At 34.1% G+C, this 16,056-nt stretch overlaps 4 protein-coding genes across 4 annotated transcripts; 2 read left to right on the forward strand and 2 right to left on the reverse strand.

Annotated features, from left to right (window-relative positions):
* The first annotated feature begins 859 nt into the window (after positions 1-859).
* On the forward strand, positions 860-6,381 carry LOC144564607 (PROTEIN TARGETING TO STARCH (PTST)). The gene is made up of 9 exons (XM_078314215.1): positions 860-1,030; positions 1,144-1,188; positions 1,774-2,065; positions 2,978-3,067; positions 4,135-4,203; positions 4,293-4,398; positions 4,496-4,584; positions 5,311-5,423; positions 6,079-6,381. Exons 2-9 carry the CDS (start codon positions 1,160-1,162, stop codon positions 6,179-6,181), a joined length of 891 nt encoding a protein of 296 aa, XP_078170341.1. The 5' UTR covers positions 860-1,030; positions 1,144-1,159; the 3' UTR covers positions 6,182-6,381.
* Positions 6,382-7,498: 1,117 nt separating this feature from the next.
* On the forward strand, positions 7,499-9,289 carry LOC144564608 (small ribosomal subunit protein eS27y). Its single transcript, XM_078314216.1, has 4 exons — positions 7,499-7,639; positions 7,839-7,940; positions 8,348-8,376; positions 8,913-9,289. Exons 1-4 carry the CDS (start codon positions 7,637-7,639, stop codon positions 9,037-9,039), a joined length of 261 nt encoding a protein of 86 aa, XP_078170342.1. The 5' UTR covers positions 7,499-7,636; the 3' UTR covers positions 9,040-9,289.
* Positions 9,290-9,856: 567 nt separating this feature from the next.
* LOC144564609 (uncharacterized) lies at positions 9,857-12,240 on the reverse strand. The gene is made up of 4 exons (XM_078314217.1): positions 12,081-12,240; positions 11,945-11,998; positions 10,192-10,255; positions 9,857-10,098 (listed from the first exon to the last, which is right to left on the reverse strand). The coding sequence occupies exons 1-4, from the start codon at positions 12,140-12,142 to the stop codon at positions 10,006-10,008; spliced, it is 273 nt and encodes a 90-aa protein (XP_078170343.1). The 5' UTR covers positions 12,143-12,240; the 3' UTR covers positions 9,857-10,005.
* An 814-nt stretch (positions 12,241-13,054) lies between these two features.
* On the reverse strand, positions 13,055-15,943 carry HSD5 (hydroxysteroid dehydrogenase 5). The gene is made up of 6 exons (XM_078314058.1): positions 15,582-15,943; positions 14,570-14,762; positions 14,344-14,429; positions 14,119-14,250; positions 13,840-14,004; positions 13,055-13,480 (listed from the first exon to the last, which is right to left on the reverse strand). The coding sequence occupies exons 1-6, from the start codon at positions 15,765-15,767 to the stop codon at positions 13,193-13,195; spliced, it is 1,050 nt and encodes a 349-aa protein (XP_078170184.1). The 5' UTR covers positions 15,768-15,943; the 3' UTR covers positions 13,055-13,192.
* Between the last annotated feature and the right edge of the window lie 113 nt (positions 15,944-16,056).

Below are 16,056 nucleotides of genomic sequence, written 5' to 3' on the forward strand. Positions count from 1 at the left end.
GCTCTAAACCTTGTGCTCTAAACTGGTACAAATTAACTTAATGGTGTTATTTTAAATTGTTGCCTCCTTTCCTCTCTATGCACTGGTATTGATCTATACCAGTGATCTCATCTCTTGTATACGTGCCTGTTGTAGTTAATTGTGTAGCTGTGCAATAGTCGATACCAAGTTTTTCAAATTCTGGTAAGTTTTGTTACGGATCAGGGACTGGTTTGTAAATATTATTGAACCCGGTGTTAAATCATCAAACTCCTATCAAATAAAAAAGCTTGAGTCAAAGTATAACTTTAAACATCACCCAAACATGAATAACTATATTAGCTTTAGCCCTTAATCAAACACCATCTGAAATCGTACACGAAAAGACTTGAAATAAACCAAATCGGAAGTATATATGTTGTTATTCCATCCAACCGTTAATCTTTGTTGAGATTTGCGCATGAAAAAAATTGAACGTTTGCAATAACAAAATCTGTTATTCTATCCAACCGTTAATTTTCGTTATGATTCACACATGAAATAATTTGAACGATTGAGATGAAAATAACATATTTTTAGAATAACAACATATTTATTTCCAAACAAAATCTAAATCTATTCCAGGAAGGCACACAGAGAAACTCCGACACTCCGTTACATCAGCCTGTCTCCACGTGGACCCGCAATGAAATAAACTTGAAAAAAAAAAATAGAAGTTTCCCATAAAGTAACTCAAATATTAAGCTTAGATCTCAACTGTCAGATCAAAATCTCGCCCGAGATGAAATGCACGGTTGCCTTTAATATTCGTGTCAGATCAGATCTCACGGTCTGAATCCAAATCCAAAATTTGCCTTACCTCAGATCCAAATTCCTAGAAAGAAGGATTTCTCCTTCCAGTCTCCTCCACTATCCACACAACTCACCCTCTCTCGCTCGGGCGCGAACCGCGAAAGTACACTCTCCCACACACAATCGCTTTCTTTCCTTGTCAGAGAAGCCGCCGGAGAAAAGATTGCCATTGAAGAAACAGTAGTTCCAGCAAAGAACGGTGCGTTCTCTTTTCTATATATATACCTATAATCGAGATCTTTGATTTGGAGTTAAAAGTTAAAACGATACTAAATTCGACCTTACAACCTTTCGTTTGCCTCTGTTGTTTAGGCGATTTGAATCTCCCATGGAGTGCCTACGCACCGAATTTACGAGGTAACAATCAATCTCTTTTGATAGCTTTGCAATATCTCTTAAGTGTGGGTTTAACTTTGACAAATTGATAGAAGTAGAACCCTAGTAGAAAGGGAATCGCTGCCTTGTGAGTCCCAGTGCTGTAGGCTTTGTGCTGGTTTTAGCAAAATACGCTGGTTTTGGAAAATGGATGGAGGGTTTTGATTTTTCAATTTCATAGAAGGAACTGAATCAATGATTCGGTTCCTTTAGGCATATATAAAGGAACCGAATCAATTATTCCGTTTCTTAGAAACTGTATGCACTGGTGTACCTTGGCCAATGGTCACAGAAAATCCTTTAGAAATCCTTCAAATGAATCGAAAACACAAAAATACTCAATAATTTTTTTTATTAAATTTCTAAAATTAAAACATTACGATTTATCTTGATAGTAATTTGAAAGCAATGCCGAGGTAATCATTGTGTATTGTTTTCCCCTTTTTATTTAATTTAGCCAAAACTGTTCCTAATTTTTTTTTTTGCTCCTAATTTTAATATTTTGATGTTGGCTGCTTTACGAAATGCACTAATTTTGATATAACCTTTTCCTTATGGTGCTTACAGACAACTTGGGCTACAATGCTGCTACATTATGGAACCCAACCATTTAAAAAGAAGAATTTCCAGCATCCCTTGCTACACTTCTAAGGATACAAGTTCCCGTTTCAAACTTGCTAGTGTTGTGTATCCAATGCACCCGGTCTATGTAAAAAATAAGAAATGGAAAGTATTTGCAGCTAGTGTTGATTTGGAGGAAGAAGAACCAAATCTAACTGATGCACCCGGTACTGTTTCAGAAGTTGTTTCCATGGATGCTTCTGGAAGTGTCATCTCACGAAGGCTCACTTCAGATGAGGTATGTGTGCTTTTTCGGAAAAAAAAAAATGAAGTGAGCATATTTGAATGAGCAGGGTTCAAATGCCTAATGTCTTTCATGTCTCAATCGTGCCTCACATCCTTATCTCCATTTTCAAAGTCCAAATAATTGATCCGAACCACTCAACATGACATCGATATTGGAATGTGCTTGGAGACCAAATTTTTTTAGGTAGGTACAAAAACACTGATTTTGGATGGTCCAGAATATTCTGAAAAACAGTGATTTTGTACCTATCTAAAAAATCGTAAAAAAATTCCAAAAAAAAATATAAAATTTGGTCTCCAAGCATATTTTAGTATGAAGATAATGCTGAGTGGTTCGGATTGACTGTTTGACTTTGAAAAAGGATGAGACATTTGAATCCTGCTCTATTTGAATAGTTATTTCTGCCTTGCATTTGTTAGTAATTGTATAATAAGAAACCTGGTACCCCAATTTCCAATGAAGACTCAATTAGCATATTGTCCCCTTTAGCCTCAATTTGATTTATTTGTGCATCAAGCAGTAAATTATTATGCAATTGTGCCTAAATTCACACAACTCAACACTCGACCGTGCACCTTAACTGTGCAGTTAAACCTCAATTTGATCATTTGTGCCTCAAGTAGTCAATTGGTTATGCATTTACACCTTGATTTCACACAATTCACACTTAACTGTGCAATCAAATAATACTATAAGAGACAAAAAGCAGCTTGTTGTATGACTAGTGCTATTTTAGTATTTTATATCATCTGCTCATATCTCGTATGGAATTGACGGTAAATTGAACTGTAATTTAATTGGAAAGGTCCTCTTTTGCATTTTACTGCGAGCTGTAACACATAAATTATTAAGTCAAATTTTTTCTTGTTTGAATTTTTTTTTTTCCCAAATAATTATATGCAGATGAAGACTCTTTTGGCTGACTCAGCAAGAATCAAGCTTACAAAGAAACTTAGTGAAGCTAATCAGTATAACCGATTCCTCAAAAGACAGGTTCCTTTCCTTTATTTTATTTTTCCTTTTACTCCATTACATTCTTGGCATAGTTAGAGACGATCATAATTGTGTAGAAGGGGCAATGCCATCACTGCCTACCAAATATTTTTGCTTCTGATATTCAGCTCACCCCCTCACAATCAGTTTAACTTCCTTAATTCAGAACTTTGAGAAACGACAAAAGTTTCTTCATAAATTTGAATGGAAATCATTTCATATTTGCTAATAAGAATTCTTTTTATGCTTTTATAATTCGGAAGAAATGAAAAATTTAGTTTGCAATTAATTACATATCAGTTTGGAATTATGTAACAAAACAAAAAAGAATACCAAATTAGTGTAACTGGATAATTAAAAAAAAAAAAACACTGTGGAGGTACTTTCCTCTCTTCTCCACTGAACATGTTTAAGAGTATCAATTGGTAATTAAAAGAAGCCCCATTCCTAAAAGAATGTGCTGGTTTGTTTGTGTGTGTTGTGGGGGGGGGGGGGGGCTTGGTGCGGTTTTCAATAAAAAAACCTGACACCAATGTTGGCAGGGCCAGGGGTGCGGATTGCCTTTGTTCATATTTGAAAAATAAAATTTAAGTTCAGTTAGATTTTGTTGTAATCCGAATTCAAATTCTGTAAAGATGGTTTATACATTTCCTGTTCTGTAAACATTTAATTTGTTTGAATAAAGTCACTAGTCATATTTTCTGTCTATAATTGACGGAGTGCTCATCGCTGTCTATGTTAGCAATAAGTTCATTTCACATTAGCATAAAAACATCCATGTCAACATAAAATATGTCCGTATGCTGCAAAATGGATTGTTTACTCAGAAGAAAATTGTTCATGTCATCAAAAGATGTGCACATTGTCAATACTTTTGAATGGTGTGACCTAATTGGTTCAAATTGATGTTCAGCGTGTTGAGGGGGCACAAATCAAAGCACAGTCACTGATTTAGTGATTTGTGATATCGAGCAAAGTTAGGGACTCCAAAAAATGAGCCCCTTTTTGTTCAATAAGTTGTTCTTTAATAAGGTGTTCACAACTTAATTGTTTGTTGTAAATTGTAGTTACAAACAAAAGATGACGCCTTAGTGGATTTCAAAAGCGAATTAGCTGTCTTGGAACTTGAACTCCAGGTTAACTCATTTTTTTTTTTGTTTGACCTTTTGCTTTTTGGTTGTTCGCTAGTTAACCTAGAAAAAAATTGGTTTGTTTCTTTTGATAGACATTGGTTGGCTTAGCAGGAGAGGTGGCTAATTCAGGCATTCCTCCAAATTCTAGAAAGATTAATGGAAAATATATCCATTCACTTCTCCTCTCTAGATTACAAGGTTCGTTTTTTTCTTTTGAATTAACTGGGTAAATATGTTGCATTGCATATATTTCTGGTGAATGATAGCTGTAAAAAAACTGCTTTTCTCTGTATAGCTGTGCACGAGAAAATAAAGGAACAGATTGAGGATGTTGATTCATTCAAGTTCCAAGATGTCACTGTGACATGGGTCGGCATGGCTGAGGTAAATCATCCCAACAACTTAAAATAAAAAAAAAGAATTAGGGCACATTTTTAAGGATCAATTTCAGGTTTGTTTAGTAACAAGTATAAATATTCTTCTCAAAACGAGAAACATCTTGTATCCCGTTTTGATGCAATAAATATCATAATAAAAAGTGAGGCTATGGTACTATGCATAGCGTATATTGGTCGGTACTATGGTCAATATCTTAATTTTCAATGTTCAAACAATCGATCTGAACAGTTTAACTTCATCTCCAAATGAAAATGTACTTGTAGGTCAAATTTTACATTTTCTTAGAATTTTTTTACTATTTTTGAGATAGGTTGAAAATCACTTAATCGAATGAATCTAGACCATTCAAAAGTAGTGACTTTTTACCTATCTAAAAAATTATAAAATTTAGTCTGCAAGTACATTTACATATATATATATATGTCCATAGTACGGACCAATTTGCGCTATGCATAGTACCGAAGTCTCGCTCCATAATAAATACCACCTATGGCACTCCTGTCCTCGCATAATCTTTTCAAAAGTTACCAAATATACCCTCTCTATGGTTCTTAAGACAGCAGCTAACGGATAATCTCCACTCTTCCAAATTAAACAACGAAGGTGTACAGATTAATAATTTTTAATGCTTTGCTGGTGCATGTTAGTTGCCATTTTTCAAGGATATATATTTCTTTTCCCAAATTTAACTTAAAATTTATTATTTTACAGAGTGTCCAAGTAATGGGCTCTTTCGATGGTTGGAGTCTCGGTGAAGAGTTGTCTCCGGAATATTCCGGAGCCTATGCCAAGTTCTCTACTACACTAAAACTTAGACCCGGAAGGTATCTCAGATCCTCAACATTTTTTATTCTTGAATGGAATCAAATTTCAACTTTGATTGTAATACATGAGTCGATCCCCTTATCTTCATTTTCAAAATCCAAACATTCGATCCGAACCGCCCAACATGATCTTCATATTAAAATGTGCTTGGAGACCAAAATTTATATATTTTTAGATAGGTAAAAATAAAACTGTTTTTCAAAATATTTTGGACCATCCAAAAACAGTGATTTTGTACCTATCTAAAATAATAGTAAAAAAAAATTCCAAAAAATATAAAATTTGGTCTCAAAACACATTTTAATGAGTTAGGCTAATATGACACTAGTGTTATATCAAACTAAATAACACCACATCTTAAACCCTTAGATCTGCTTTAAGATTCGTACAAAATGAAGTGCTTGAACAGTAAAAGCGGATAGTACGAATCTTAAAGCAGATCTAAGGGTTTAAGATGTGGTGTTATTTAGTTTGATATAACACTAGTGTCATATTAGCCTAACTCCATTTTAATACAGAAATTATGTTGAGCGGTTTGGATCAAATGTTTGGCCTTTAAAAAGGGAGAGGATATGAGGCATGATTAGGGCACGAAACATTGGGGCATTTGAACCCTACTTTTCTTTTTAACCCCACTTTTCTGTTGAATTGAAGGTATGAGATAAAGTTCTTGGTGGATGGTGAGTGGCAACTCTCCCCCGAATTTCCAACTACCGGAGAAGGTTTAACGCAGAATAATGTCCTGGTCGTAGAATAGTTAGTGTATTTTCTTTCGTATTTTCCAGTGAATAAAGTTTTAGGGAAAAACTATTCGAATAACCCCGTATTTTGAGAACTGTTTTTGTGAATAGTTGGGTTTCAGAGTTTGGAATGTAAAAAGATTGAATTGGACTAGCAATGTAGCAGTGATAAACAACTAATTTCGCTTTATTCTAGTAAATTTTTTTGACCGAGAAAGAGGTTTTACCAAGTTAACTTTTGTTACCAGTATAGTGTAAGAACTTATTACTCCTTGTTCGATCTAGAATTCTGTGATCTGATCGTGCTAATTCAAATTAAATGGTTCGGATCAAACTTGATAGCATCAAACTCTTTTAACTCTGTGCTCTGTCTCAGCGAATTATAATCGAAGGCTATTCAGGCTCTAATGTTCTTAGAACGATTTGATTTTAATATTATATATAATTATTGTAATGATATTATCATACAAATAAACGTGATATATTATTATTTTTAAAATCAGTTAAAAAGACTTGCTCTAAGTTTTTTTTAGTCAAAATATGTTATTTATTTCATCTGTATTTTTTTATGTTATAACGTATTGTTACTTCAAATTATATGGATTTTTTCAAAGAAATTTGCATAAACTGATCGCACAAGTTGGATGTATTTCAATTTCTGATTGATTAATAATGAATTGAAAATATTATAGCCGATTATTATTAGACAAAACCCAAATTTACACCTAGTAATAAATTATGCGACATTTCCGTAAGTAATGCGGTTTCATACTCCTATAGTCATATATTTCGTTACTTATCTACGAATTTGTTTGCATTACCAAAATAATGTGAGATTATTGTAATTAAGTTATTCTGACGAGTGATAATTCGAATAGTATCAAAGGAGTGTTATTTCAAATTGTACAAATGTTTATTTCAATTATTTTATTCGAAGGTACAAAATAATACCAATTCAACATCTTTTTTAGATTGAAAAATATAATTAAATATTATTTTACATAAAAAATGGCCGTATTACTGTATAGTTTCTGCTATTTTCCGTACATCCAAACATAACACAGCACGAAAAAAAATAAACACTCATCTGAGCTAGACGGGTAAAGATTTTAACAGAGCAGTTTTAATTTCATACAGTGCACAAATCATATGCAGAATATATTAATTCAATAGATCATGCGCTGCATGATGTCAAAAGCCCTCTGTTAAAACCCAAAGGGATCCACCTTTATAAATAAGGCGGTTAGGCCCAGGCCCAATAAATAAAAATCCGGAATCTGGGATGCGATCCAACGTACCTCATCATGTCTTGACTTGATCTACGGTCATAATTTGTTCTTGCATCCTATAAGAGAAACTCCTCATCTCTAGGGTTTTTCTCTCTTGTTCGATTTCTCTGGTCGCCGCCGCGCAATTCTCTCTTGTAAACAGAGAAATCCGAGGCTGCGCTTAACGCTCGTCGAGAAATCAACATGGTGAGTTTTAGATTAGAGGATTTTGAATCTGAACTCCTATCTTGTTTTGTTTGATTATTCCTGGACCTCTTCAATTGCGCTCCCATGTTAAACCTGGATTCAATTTTTGTATGGAGCGAATGGTTTGATTTTGTGGTGAGAATTTGTATTTGGACAATTTGAGTTATGATGTTAATGTTTCGTTTTAATTTGTGAAAAGGTTCTCCAAAACGATATTGATCTGCTAAACCCACCAGCTGAGTTGGAGAAGAAGAAGCACAAGAAGAAGAGACTTGTGCAATCTCCCAATTCCTTTTTCATGGTATGATTCCCCTAATGTTTCCTTTGTAAGAAATTATATATAGTTGTATTTTGATCATATATAATTGTAATTGTCCTGGCAATTTTTTTTGCATATCAGAGTTAGAAAATTGTACTGGTTTCATGTCTGGTATTTGAAATTGTATAGATGCTATATATAAGCATAGCTGTGTGTACTGTTATGTATTGTAAAAGGTACTTCTAATTGTAATCTTGTTATTAGGAGATACCATCCCATATATAATTTAGAGTTTACAGTGAAGTTAAAACTTATTTGTGATTTGCTTTTACAATTATTTGCAAGTTGCATTGATATTGTTGAGTCATGCCTGTGTGATTTCAGACTTTACCTCAGTTCTCTTTGTTCTTGTATTTGTAATGTAATTTTTTTGTGTTTCAATTGTGTAGGATGTTAAGTGCCAAGGCTGCTTCAACATGTAAGTTGCTTTCATATATATTTTCAAATCATTGTCCTTAAATTTCATATATGTTCAGATAACATTCATTGGAAATGCTCTTCATGCAGTAGTTTGTATTTGTATTTATCCTTGACCTTATTTCCTACATTGAAACTTTTGAACTGCTTCTGTTATATCTTGTCTATCAAATCAAAACACAACAGAGGGAAAATTAACTCTACAATTGTTGTCAGAAAATGATGGATGGACCAAAAGGTATTTTTGTTTGATGTTAAAATGGACCAAAAAGTATTTTCGGTACCTATTTAGATGCATGGTGCAGTATTAATATAAAATTGGCTGCTTCAAGTTTTGTGCTGAGCAGTTCAGAATTTGTAAGGATCCTCTCACAAAATTTGAGATATCTTAGGGGATTGAATTCGGTACCATATTATATATGATAATTGTTTTCACTTTCTGTCTGAGGCACTTGTATTTTATGTTAATTTGTATGTATATTTTGTATTTTGCAATCAGCATTCATTTTCTTAATACAAATTTGTGAAATTTTGTAGTACGACTGTGTTCAGCCACTCACAGACAGTGGTTGTGTGCGGCAACTGTCAACAGGTGCTGTGCCAGCCGACAGGTGGCAAGGCTCGTCTTACCGAGGGCTGCTCCTTCCGCCGCAAGGGCGATTGAGTCTTTTTCTAATGCCCCCCCTTTTTTATCCCAGTTTTAGTCTGTCTAAGAACTCTTAGAGTGTTGAATTATTGGTGTAGGGTTTTGAAATTTTGGGGCTGGTTAATATGTGAGAATGATGAGATATTTTGTTGCTTTTATGGAGAAAAATTGAATGTTCTTGTTTAATCTGAATTATTATCTTATTTGTATGTGTGATTGTCTTGACATTTTGCTTAGCAAGTAGAACATTAAAATTTTGCAGAATTTTATTGATTTGTTTGTATTTTGTCAATTTCACAACTCTTTTGCATATTTGTGGAGATAATTTGCCATATTCCTTTAAACTAATGTAAATCACGTTATCAAGTGAGAAAAGGGAGAATTTTAAATTTGATTGGACCTGAATTAAACTTGTGGAAAATAGTTTGGTTATTAAATTAGCACAATTTAGATGCTTTTATCAAATTCATTGAACCACTTGTTCCTGCAATTGCATCGGAATTGTGATTTCATCATATTAATGTGAATTTCTGTATAGTTAAAAACTTAAAATGCACTTTTTTCAGATTTAATTTCTTTTTGTCATTTCAAGTCATCCATATTCTCGGATGGTCCGTTTCTCTCTCAAACTTTCTCATATTTTTCCCCATCTCTTCCCGTATCAGTGCAATTTTCTGGGAAGACAGAACAAGCTCGAACTCCAAAATTTAGTAATGAAATCTTATATACATGCCTTTCTAGTTTTTTTAGTGCGTCTACATATTGAACCATGACAAAAAAGAGCATGTAATCTGATATCTCGCAACTTAAAAATGCTAGATGAAATTAAGTCAACTCTAAATTTATATGGACCCAATTATGATCAACAATTACAGAAATTCAAATTTACACCTCAAAATATTATTTAATGCTCCAGCACTGATATGTGGAAATACCAGTTTCAGAAGTTGGCGGCTTCAGATCGGCTGTGCGTGCAGTATTTTTTTATTTCACCCACTTATCTGCATTTGACACAATACAATTGGTTTGATTCGAGTTCTTAAGAAACCGATTAGCCGAGTCTAATCCATAATTAACCTGCAGCAGTTGAAAGAAATGCATCAGAGAGAAATTTGGAAATTCTAACACATTGCAGTCCACAAACAATTAAAAAATAAAAAATAAACATACCATGGATTCTACCATTGAAGAGGAAAACTTGACGAGTGATTTTGCCATTGGCAACACACAAAACCTGAAATAAAGATAAACCTTTTAACTTTGTTGCAAACATGACCAATCTCAAATAAAAGTTGCATCGATTTTTTGAAATAGTATAGCTCTAAAAAAGGTATATCCATGGAAAGCTTTAGAAATGGCATGCTTTGCACCACAAAATTTGCCAGGGGAAATAAATAGGAACATAAAAACGATGAATCATACATTTGGTTATTTTTTGGGATAGAAACTAGTATGTACCAAACTGAGCAATATACACAAAAGAGTTACTTAAAACCCAAGAAAGCAATCGATAGGATAATTTCTTGGCATATTTGCAAGAGGCATTTTCATGTGAAGTCCTCCAAAACATTAAATATCATGTATATCTTTACAAAACTAGAAATATCATATGCACCCTTCCAAAGCACAGACAATATCAAATCGATTCATTATAAACTAATAAATATCATAAACACCCTGCAACCCCCAAATGGCTGTTCTCTGTTGCAATACTCTGAACAAAACAAGAAAAAAAAAAAGAAAGCTAATCTTTGCACCCTAGAAATGCAAAATGAGTTGGATAGATTTCACATTTCAGTTTTGTCAATAATTGTCAATATTATTTTTTGGGGCAGCTATTTGAGTAATTTTCAGTGTGTAACATGGATGGTGTTCTTTCAATAAAGAAACAGGCAGTGTTGTTTAGACGAAATTTTTATTAATAGGAAATTAATTAAATAAATATCCAAAATGAAGAATGCTTTTGCGTTTTTTCGAGATACAGGGAAAACGTGATGGTTAATCACGTCCTTTGGCCGTTATAGACTATCACGGCCAGGTTTAGCACTAATCACCGCACTTCTTAAAAAAAAAAAAAAAAAAAAAAAAATTCCTGGCCATGATTATCAATCACGACCAGAATTCAAATCCAGTGCAATATCTGACCGTGTAGAATGAGATATGAGTTTGTCCATTTTAATATGGCATGAGTCTGGCCGTGATTGATAATCACGGCCAGGAATTTTATTTTATTTTATTTTATTTATTTATTTATTTTTTTTTTTAAGAAGTGCGGTGATTAGTGCTAAACCTGGCCGTGATAGTCTGTAACGGCCAGAGGACGTGATTAACCATCACGTTTTCCCTATATCTCGAAAAAACGCAAAAGCGTTCTCTAATCTCGATATTTAATTAATATATTTCATATTAATAAAAATTTCGGTGTTGTTTAGTGTTGTTTGTACCATTCTTTATCCAAAAAGAAAAAAAGAAAAATCGGTACTTCAAAGGACTAACAACTAACAAGGGTGTAAAAGTGATAATTTTTCCTGTTCAATCCAAAAGGGCACAAACTTATTTCTAGTTTTGTAAGAATACTTTCATGATGGTTTGATGTTTAACTATTACTGTTTGGGGGAATTTCATGTATACCCCTCAAAAACCTCAAAATTATGTATTTTCCTCTCTAAAATGCATAATATAATATTCACCCTTCTAAATTAAACAATTCACAAATTTACCCAAACAGGAGGTACTTCATGATTTACCCTTCTAAATCTCAAGAGGAGGTGCTTCACTATTTGTAACATTCTACTTGGCCAGAAATGCAAAATTTGAGACATTGCTCTTACTGACAAAAATGTGAAAGAAAACACAAATTCGCATAACAGTAATAAATACTGAAAAATTATATACAAAAAAGGAGATGAAATAAGGTACATACATTCCTCTTCCACCAGCTAAGGCTTCTTCAGCTGGATCCTTCCACTCATCAACTCTGAATTAAAAAAAAAAAACGAGACATTAACAACAAGGAAACAAGGAGAGAGAGAGAGAGAGAGAGAGAGAGAGAGGCTTACATCCAGCCATAGCGGCGGTCGAAGAGGAGGCGCTTAGACGGCCGAGATGAGTCGCCTTTCATCAAGGAAATTGCAAAATCAATCGAACAACTGGATCTAATCTTTATAATCCGAATCCATACAGCACTGGGCCTTTTATAGGCGACTGGTTCACAGTAATTTCTAGTTAATTTCGCTAATCGAATGTTGCTATCGAATCTGCTGAGGACACATCAGCAGCTATATCATCGATCCTTTCCTTGCTATTGCTTGAAACAGATTAGTTTTAGCTTCATGCAGCGCATTAAATATATAATAAAAACAGCGATGCATATGGTTGGTGCTCTGCGGGAAGCCAAAACTACTCTGCTAAAATATTTACCCGCTTGAGTGGGTCCCATTACACAGAGGTTAATTCTACTTGCCCGTTCTTACTGCCCGGTTTGCCCGAAGGAATAATTGGATCGTAGCATAATAGCATTGAGCTCGGTAATTAGGGTTAATTGGATTTTAATATTTGAAGAGAGATTTATGGTAATAAAATGGGCTGTGGGTTTCTAGCCCGGCCCAATATTCGAAAATTTTATCAATTTTTGACCCGATCCGACTTTGTAGTTTGTAGCGAAAGGAGTATTTTTTTTTTCCCTTTTTCTGGGCGTTTCTATTTGGAAGCTGAAGAGTCATAGATAAATAAAAAAAAAGAAAAAAAAACGTATAATACTGATAAACAGCCAAAAATATATCACAAGAATTACAATCCCTCAAATTTATAGAATAAAGTAAAATAATTAAACCTCAAATTTATAGAATAAATGTTCAGAAATAAATATAAAATATGATGAGTGAAAAATTATTTTGACAGCTAACAATTTTATTTGAACATATTACTTCCAAAATTTTATTATTAAAAAGTTGGAAAAAACGAAGGAATTATGAGGAAAAAAAATATAAATTCTAAAATTTGGTTCCAATATCCCAGCATTGACAAACTTATATACGAAAGTGCAGTTAGGTCCATTTTCCTGTCATAATTTATTTTATTTAAACACCACCACACACAAAACATCCAACAACCAAATACTCTATAACTGCACAGTATACATATGTAGCTTCTCTCACAAAGCACAAATTTCTCATTCAGCCCTACGAGGCGATGTTGTGGCCGGTTTTCTGATAGGTGGGCCCTCTAGAAGAAGCGGTCGACCAGCAGCAATGCTGGCATCTGGGAGGAGAGAATGACGTCTGGGCCCCGACGAGGAGAGTAGAAGCCGAAAGGTCCATCCAAGCACATCCGGTACAAAGACGCGGTACAAGAGAAATGTGTCATACCAAGTAGGGTATCTCACATAAGTATCACCGCGACATGCGCCGGCAACCATCATTCGCGCAAATTCCTCAACATGTCCACTACTCAGAGATACCTGCATAACAATGTTAGAAGTGCACATAACATAATTATGTATAATTTATCAAGGTTTATTTAGCTTAGGAGGGTTCTATTACCATGCATGCACAATATATCAACCTCAACCTCAGAGAAAGATGAAACAAAGTTAAAGGTGTATTTTTTAACTATATTAATTAATTTGAGAAAATTTTGTTTGATTTTGGTATCTTTTTATAAGATTAAATCTTGATTTTTTTTTTGATTTTTTTTTTTATCTTCTATATCAATGGAATCTGGAGGCTTGATCTCGACATTTCTTTTAAAAAAATCTTGAATTTATTGGCATGAAATAATGTTGTCACTAATTAAAAAGCATAACCATATATATGTTACCTCTTTTTCCTCTCTCCATTGCATCTCGGATCCCTCTTCAAGCATGAATTTGCCTCTACTCATATCACCTCCTATCCATCCATGAGTTGCAAGAGTGATTCCGACACTATCGTTCAACTCATACCTCAGTGAATCATAGAAATTTATCACCGCCGCCTTGGCCGCCTACCAAATTCCATTCAAAATTTAAAAAAAAAAAGAGAATTACATCTTTTGCTTTGAAAATTTTGCAACGTGTATCGGTTTACTAATCAAAATAAAATTATCTTGTGGACTAACCGCATATAGGCCCATTCTAGGCATCGGCAACCAGCTTTCAATAGATGCATTGACAACCACACGACCATGGCTTTGTCGGAGATAAGGAAGAGCGGCATAGGTCGGGTATACGGTTCCCCAAAAGTTTATATCCTATCACAAGCATATTAGATAATTAAGTGTACCTTTTCAAACGTCAATCCAATGACAAAATAAATAGATGGTATTTTTGTCCATTTTATCTACCATCAAATGAGGAAAAATCGAGGTGTCGATCGCATCTTCAAAATAAAAGCTGTGGCCTAAGCTTGCAGTATTGACAAGATGGTTCACTGCCAAAATATAACTAGAAATAAGAAATACCATTCATAACAAAGAACTATATATATCTTAAAATTACTTTTCATGATTTATGGGGGTACAAATTATGCATGAATTTGCCCCAAGTGTAAGAAATAAAGAACTTAATTACACTGTCCAAAGTAGCTAATGGTGTCGCTGACAAAGCGCCTACAATCGTCTTCTTTAACCACATCTGCCGCAATAACCAACACTTGTCTTGCCCCGAGAATGCGTGCATTTTCTCTGATGCCGAACAGCCGGTGCTCCCTTCTCGCCACCAAGACTAAATTGGCCTTTCTCTTAGCATACTCATATGCTATTTGCTGCATTTGAGAGAAGATGTGGTTCATGCATAGCAAAATGCATGCATGCATCAGTAAGTATTTATATTTGATAAATAATCCAAATTCCGAGCAAAATATTGAACTCTGAGCTTATCAATCAACCAATTACATCCCACAATTGTATTCTGGATGCATCATTTTTACATAGATCGATAGGTACAACGAAGGGGTTTATCATAGACTCTGAATGGATAATTTTTTTTTATTTAGATACAATGAAAACAAAAATGACATATGCACATGACTCCCATGTGGAAAATCATGAGTTTGAAACTAACAAAATGGTGATATCCTCTATAATATACATATTACATGGGCTTGAAAGTGTATTGGGTTTAAAAATGTATGCCGTGGCTTGATTTTCAATCCATGATTTAAAAAAAAATAAAAAAATAAAAAAAATTACATATGTAAACTTCTCAAAGAAAGGACAGGAGTAGACAACTGAAGTAAATATAGGCTATAAATTTAAGGAAGATGTGATAAAAATTTTCAAATTAAAGGAACCTTTAGAATTTATGCATGCATGCACTAACTAACCTAGCTAGGTATCTACCACTAAACCAAAAAAAAAAAAAAATCACAGAGCCACCACCTATGATAATTAATTAATTTTTTTAAGGCGATAATTAATTAAATTGTGAGGATCAAACAACATATATATATAATGGACTCAATGAATCCTTCAAAATTGACAAGTTAATATTAAACAATAGAATTTCCCTTTCAAAAAACTGAAATTAATTAGATCACAGTTAACTACTTAATTAATTAATGGGGGGTTTAATAATCAGTTACCTCACCGATGGCAGAGGAAGCGCCGGTGATGAGCACAACCTTGTTCTCCATGTCCTCCCGAAAGAAGGTCTTCACAGCCCACCCGGCAGCACGCAGAAAGGACAACGTCGGCCATGCGAACGCCATCATCACCATGCTTGCCGGCGGCACCACCACATTCATCATGCTGTTCAGGATATACTCCATGTTTTTTTGATTTTTTTTTGGAAAGAGAAATCAATTCAAGAGGGGGTATACACTATATAAATGTTGATATGATACTAAGATGGAATAGATTTTGTATAAGATTTGATCAAAGGCATGCATATCTTTCGCCCCCTTGAGAGAGAGAGAGAGAGGGAAAGACAAGATTAGCTTGGGAGTGTGATTAAGTAGAAAGGAGATAAGAACACGTACCGAGAGAAAGAGAGATGGCATGTAAAGCATGCACACGTGACAGTGTTAGGGGCTTGAGGGGCTGACACGTGTGAAGCAT

This window comes from Carex rostrata, chromosome 13, assembly GCF_964058835.1.
Source record: "Carex rostrata chromosome 13, lpCarRost1.2, whole genome shotgun sequence".
Taxonomy (NCBI): domain Eukaryota; kingdom Viridiplantae; phylum Streptophyta; class Magnoliopsida; order Poales; family Cyperaceae; genus Carex; species Carex rostrata.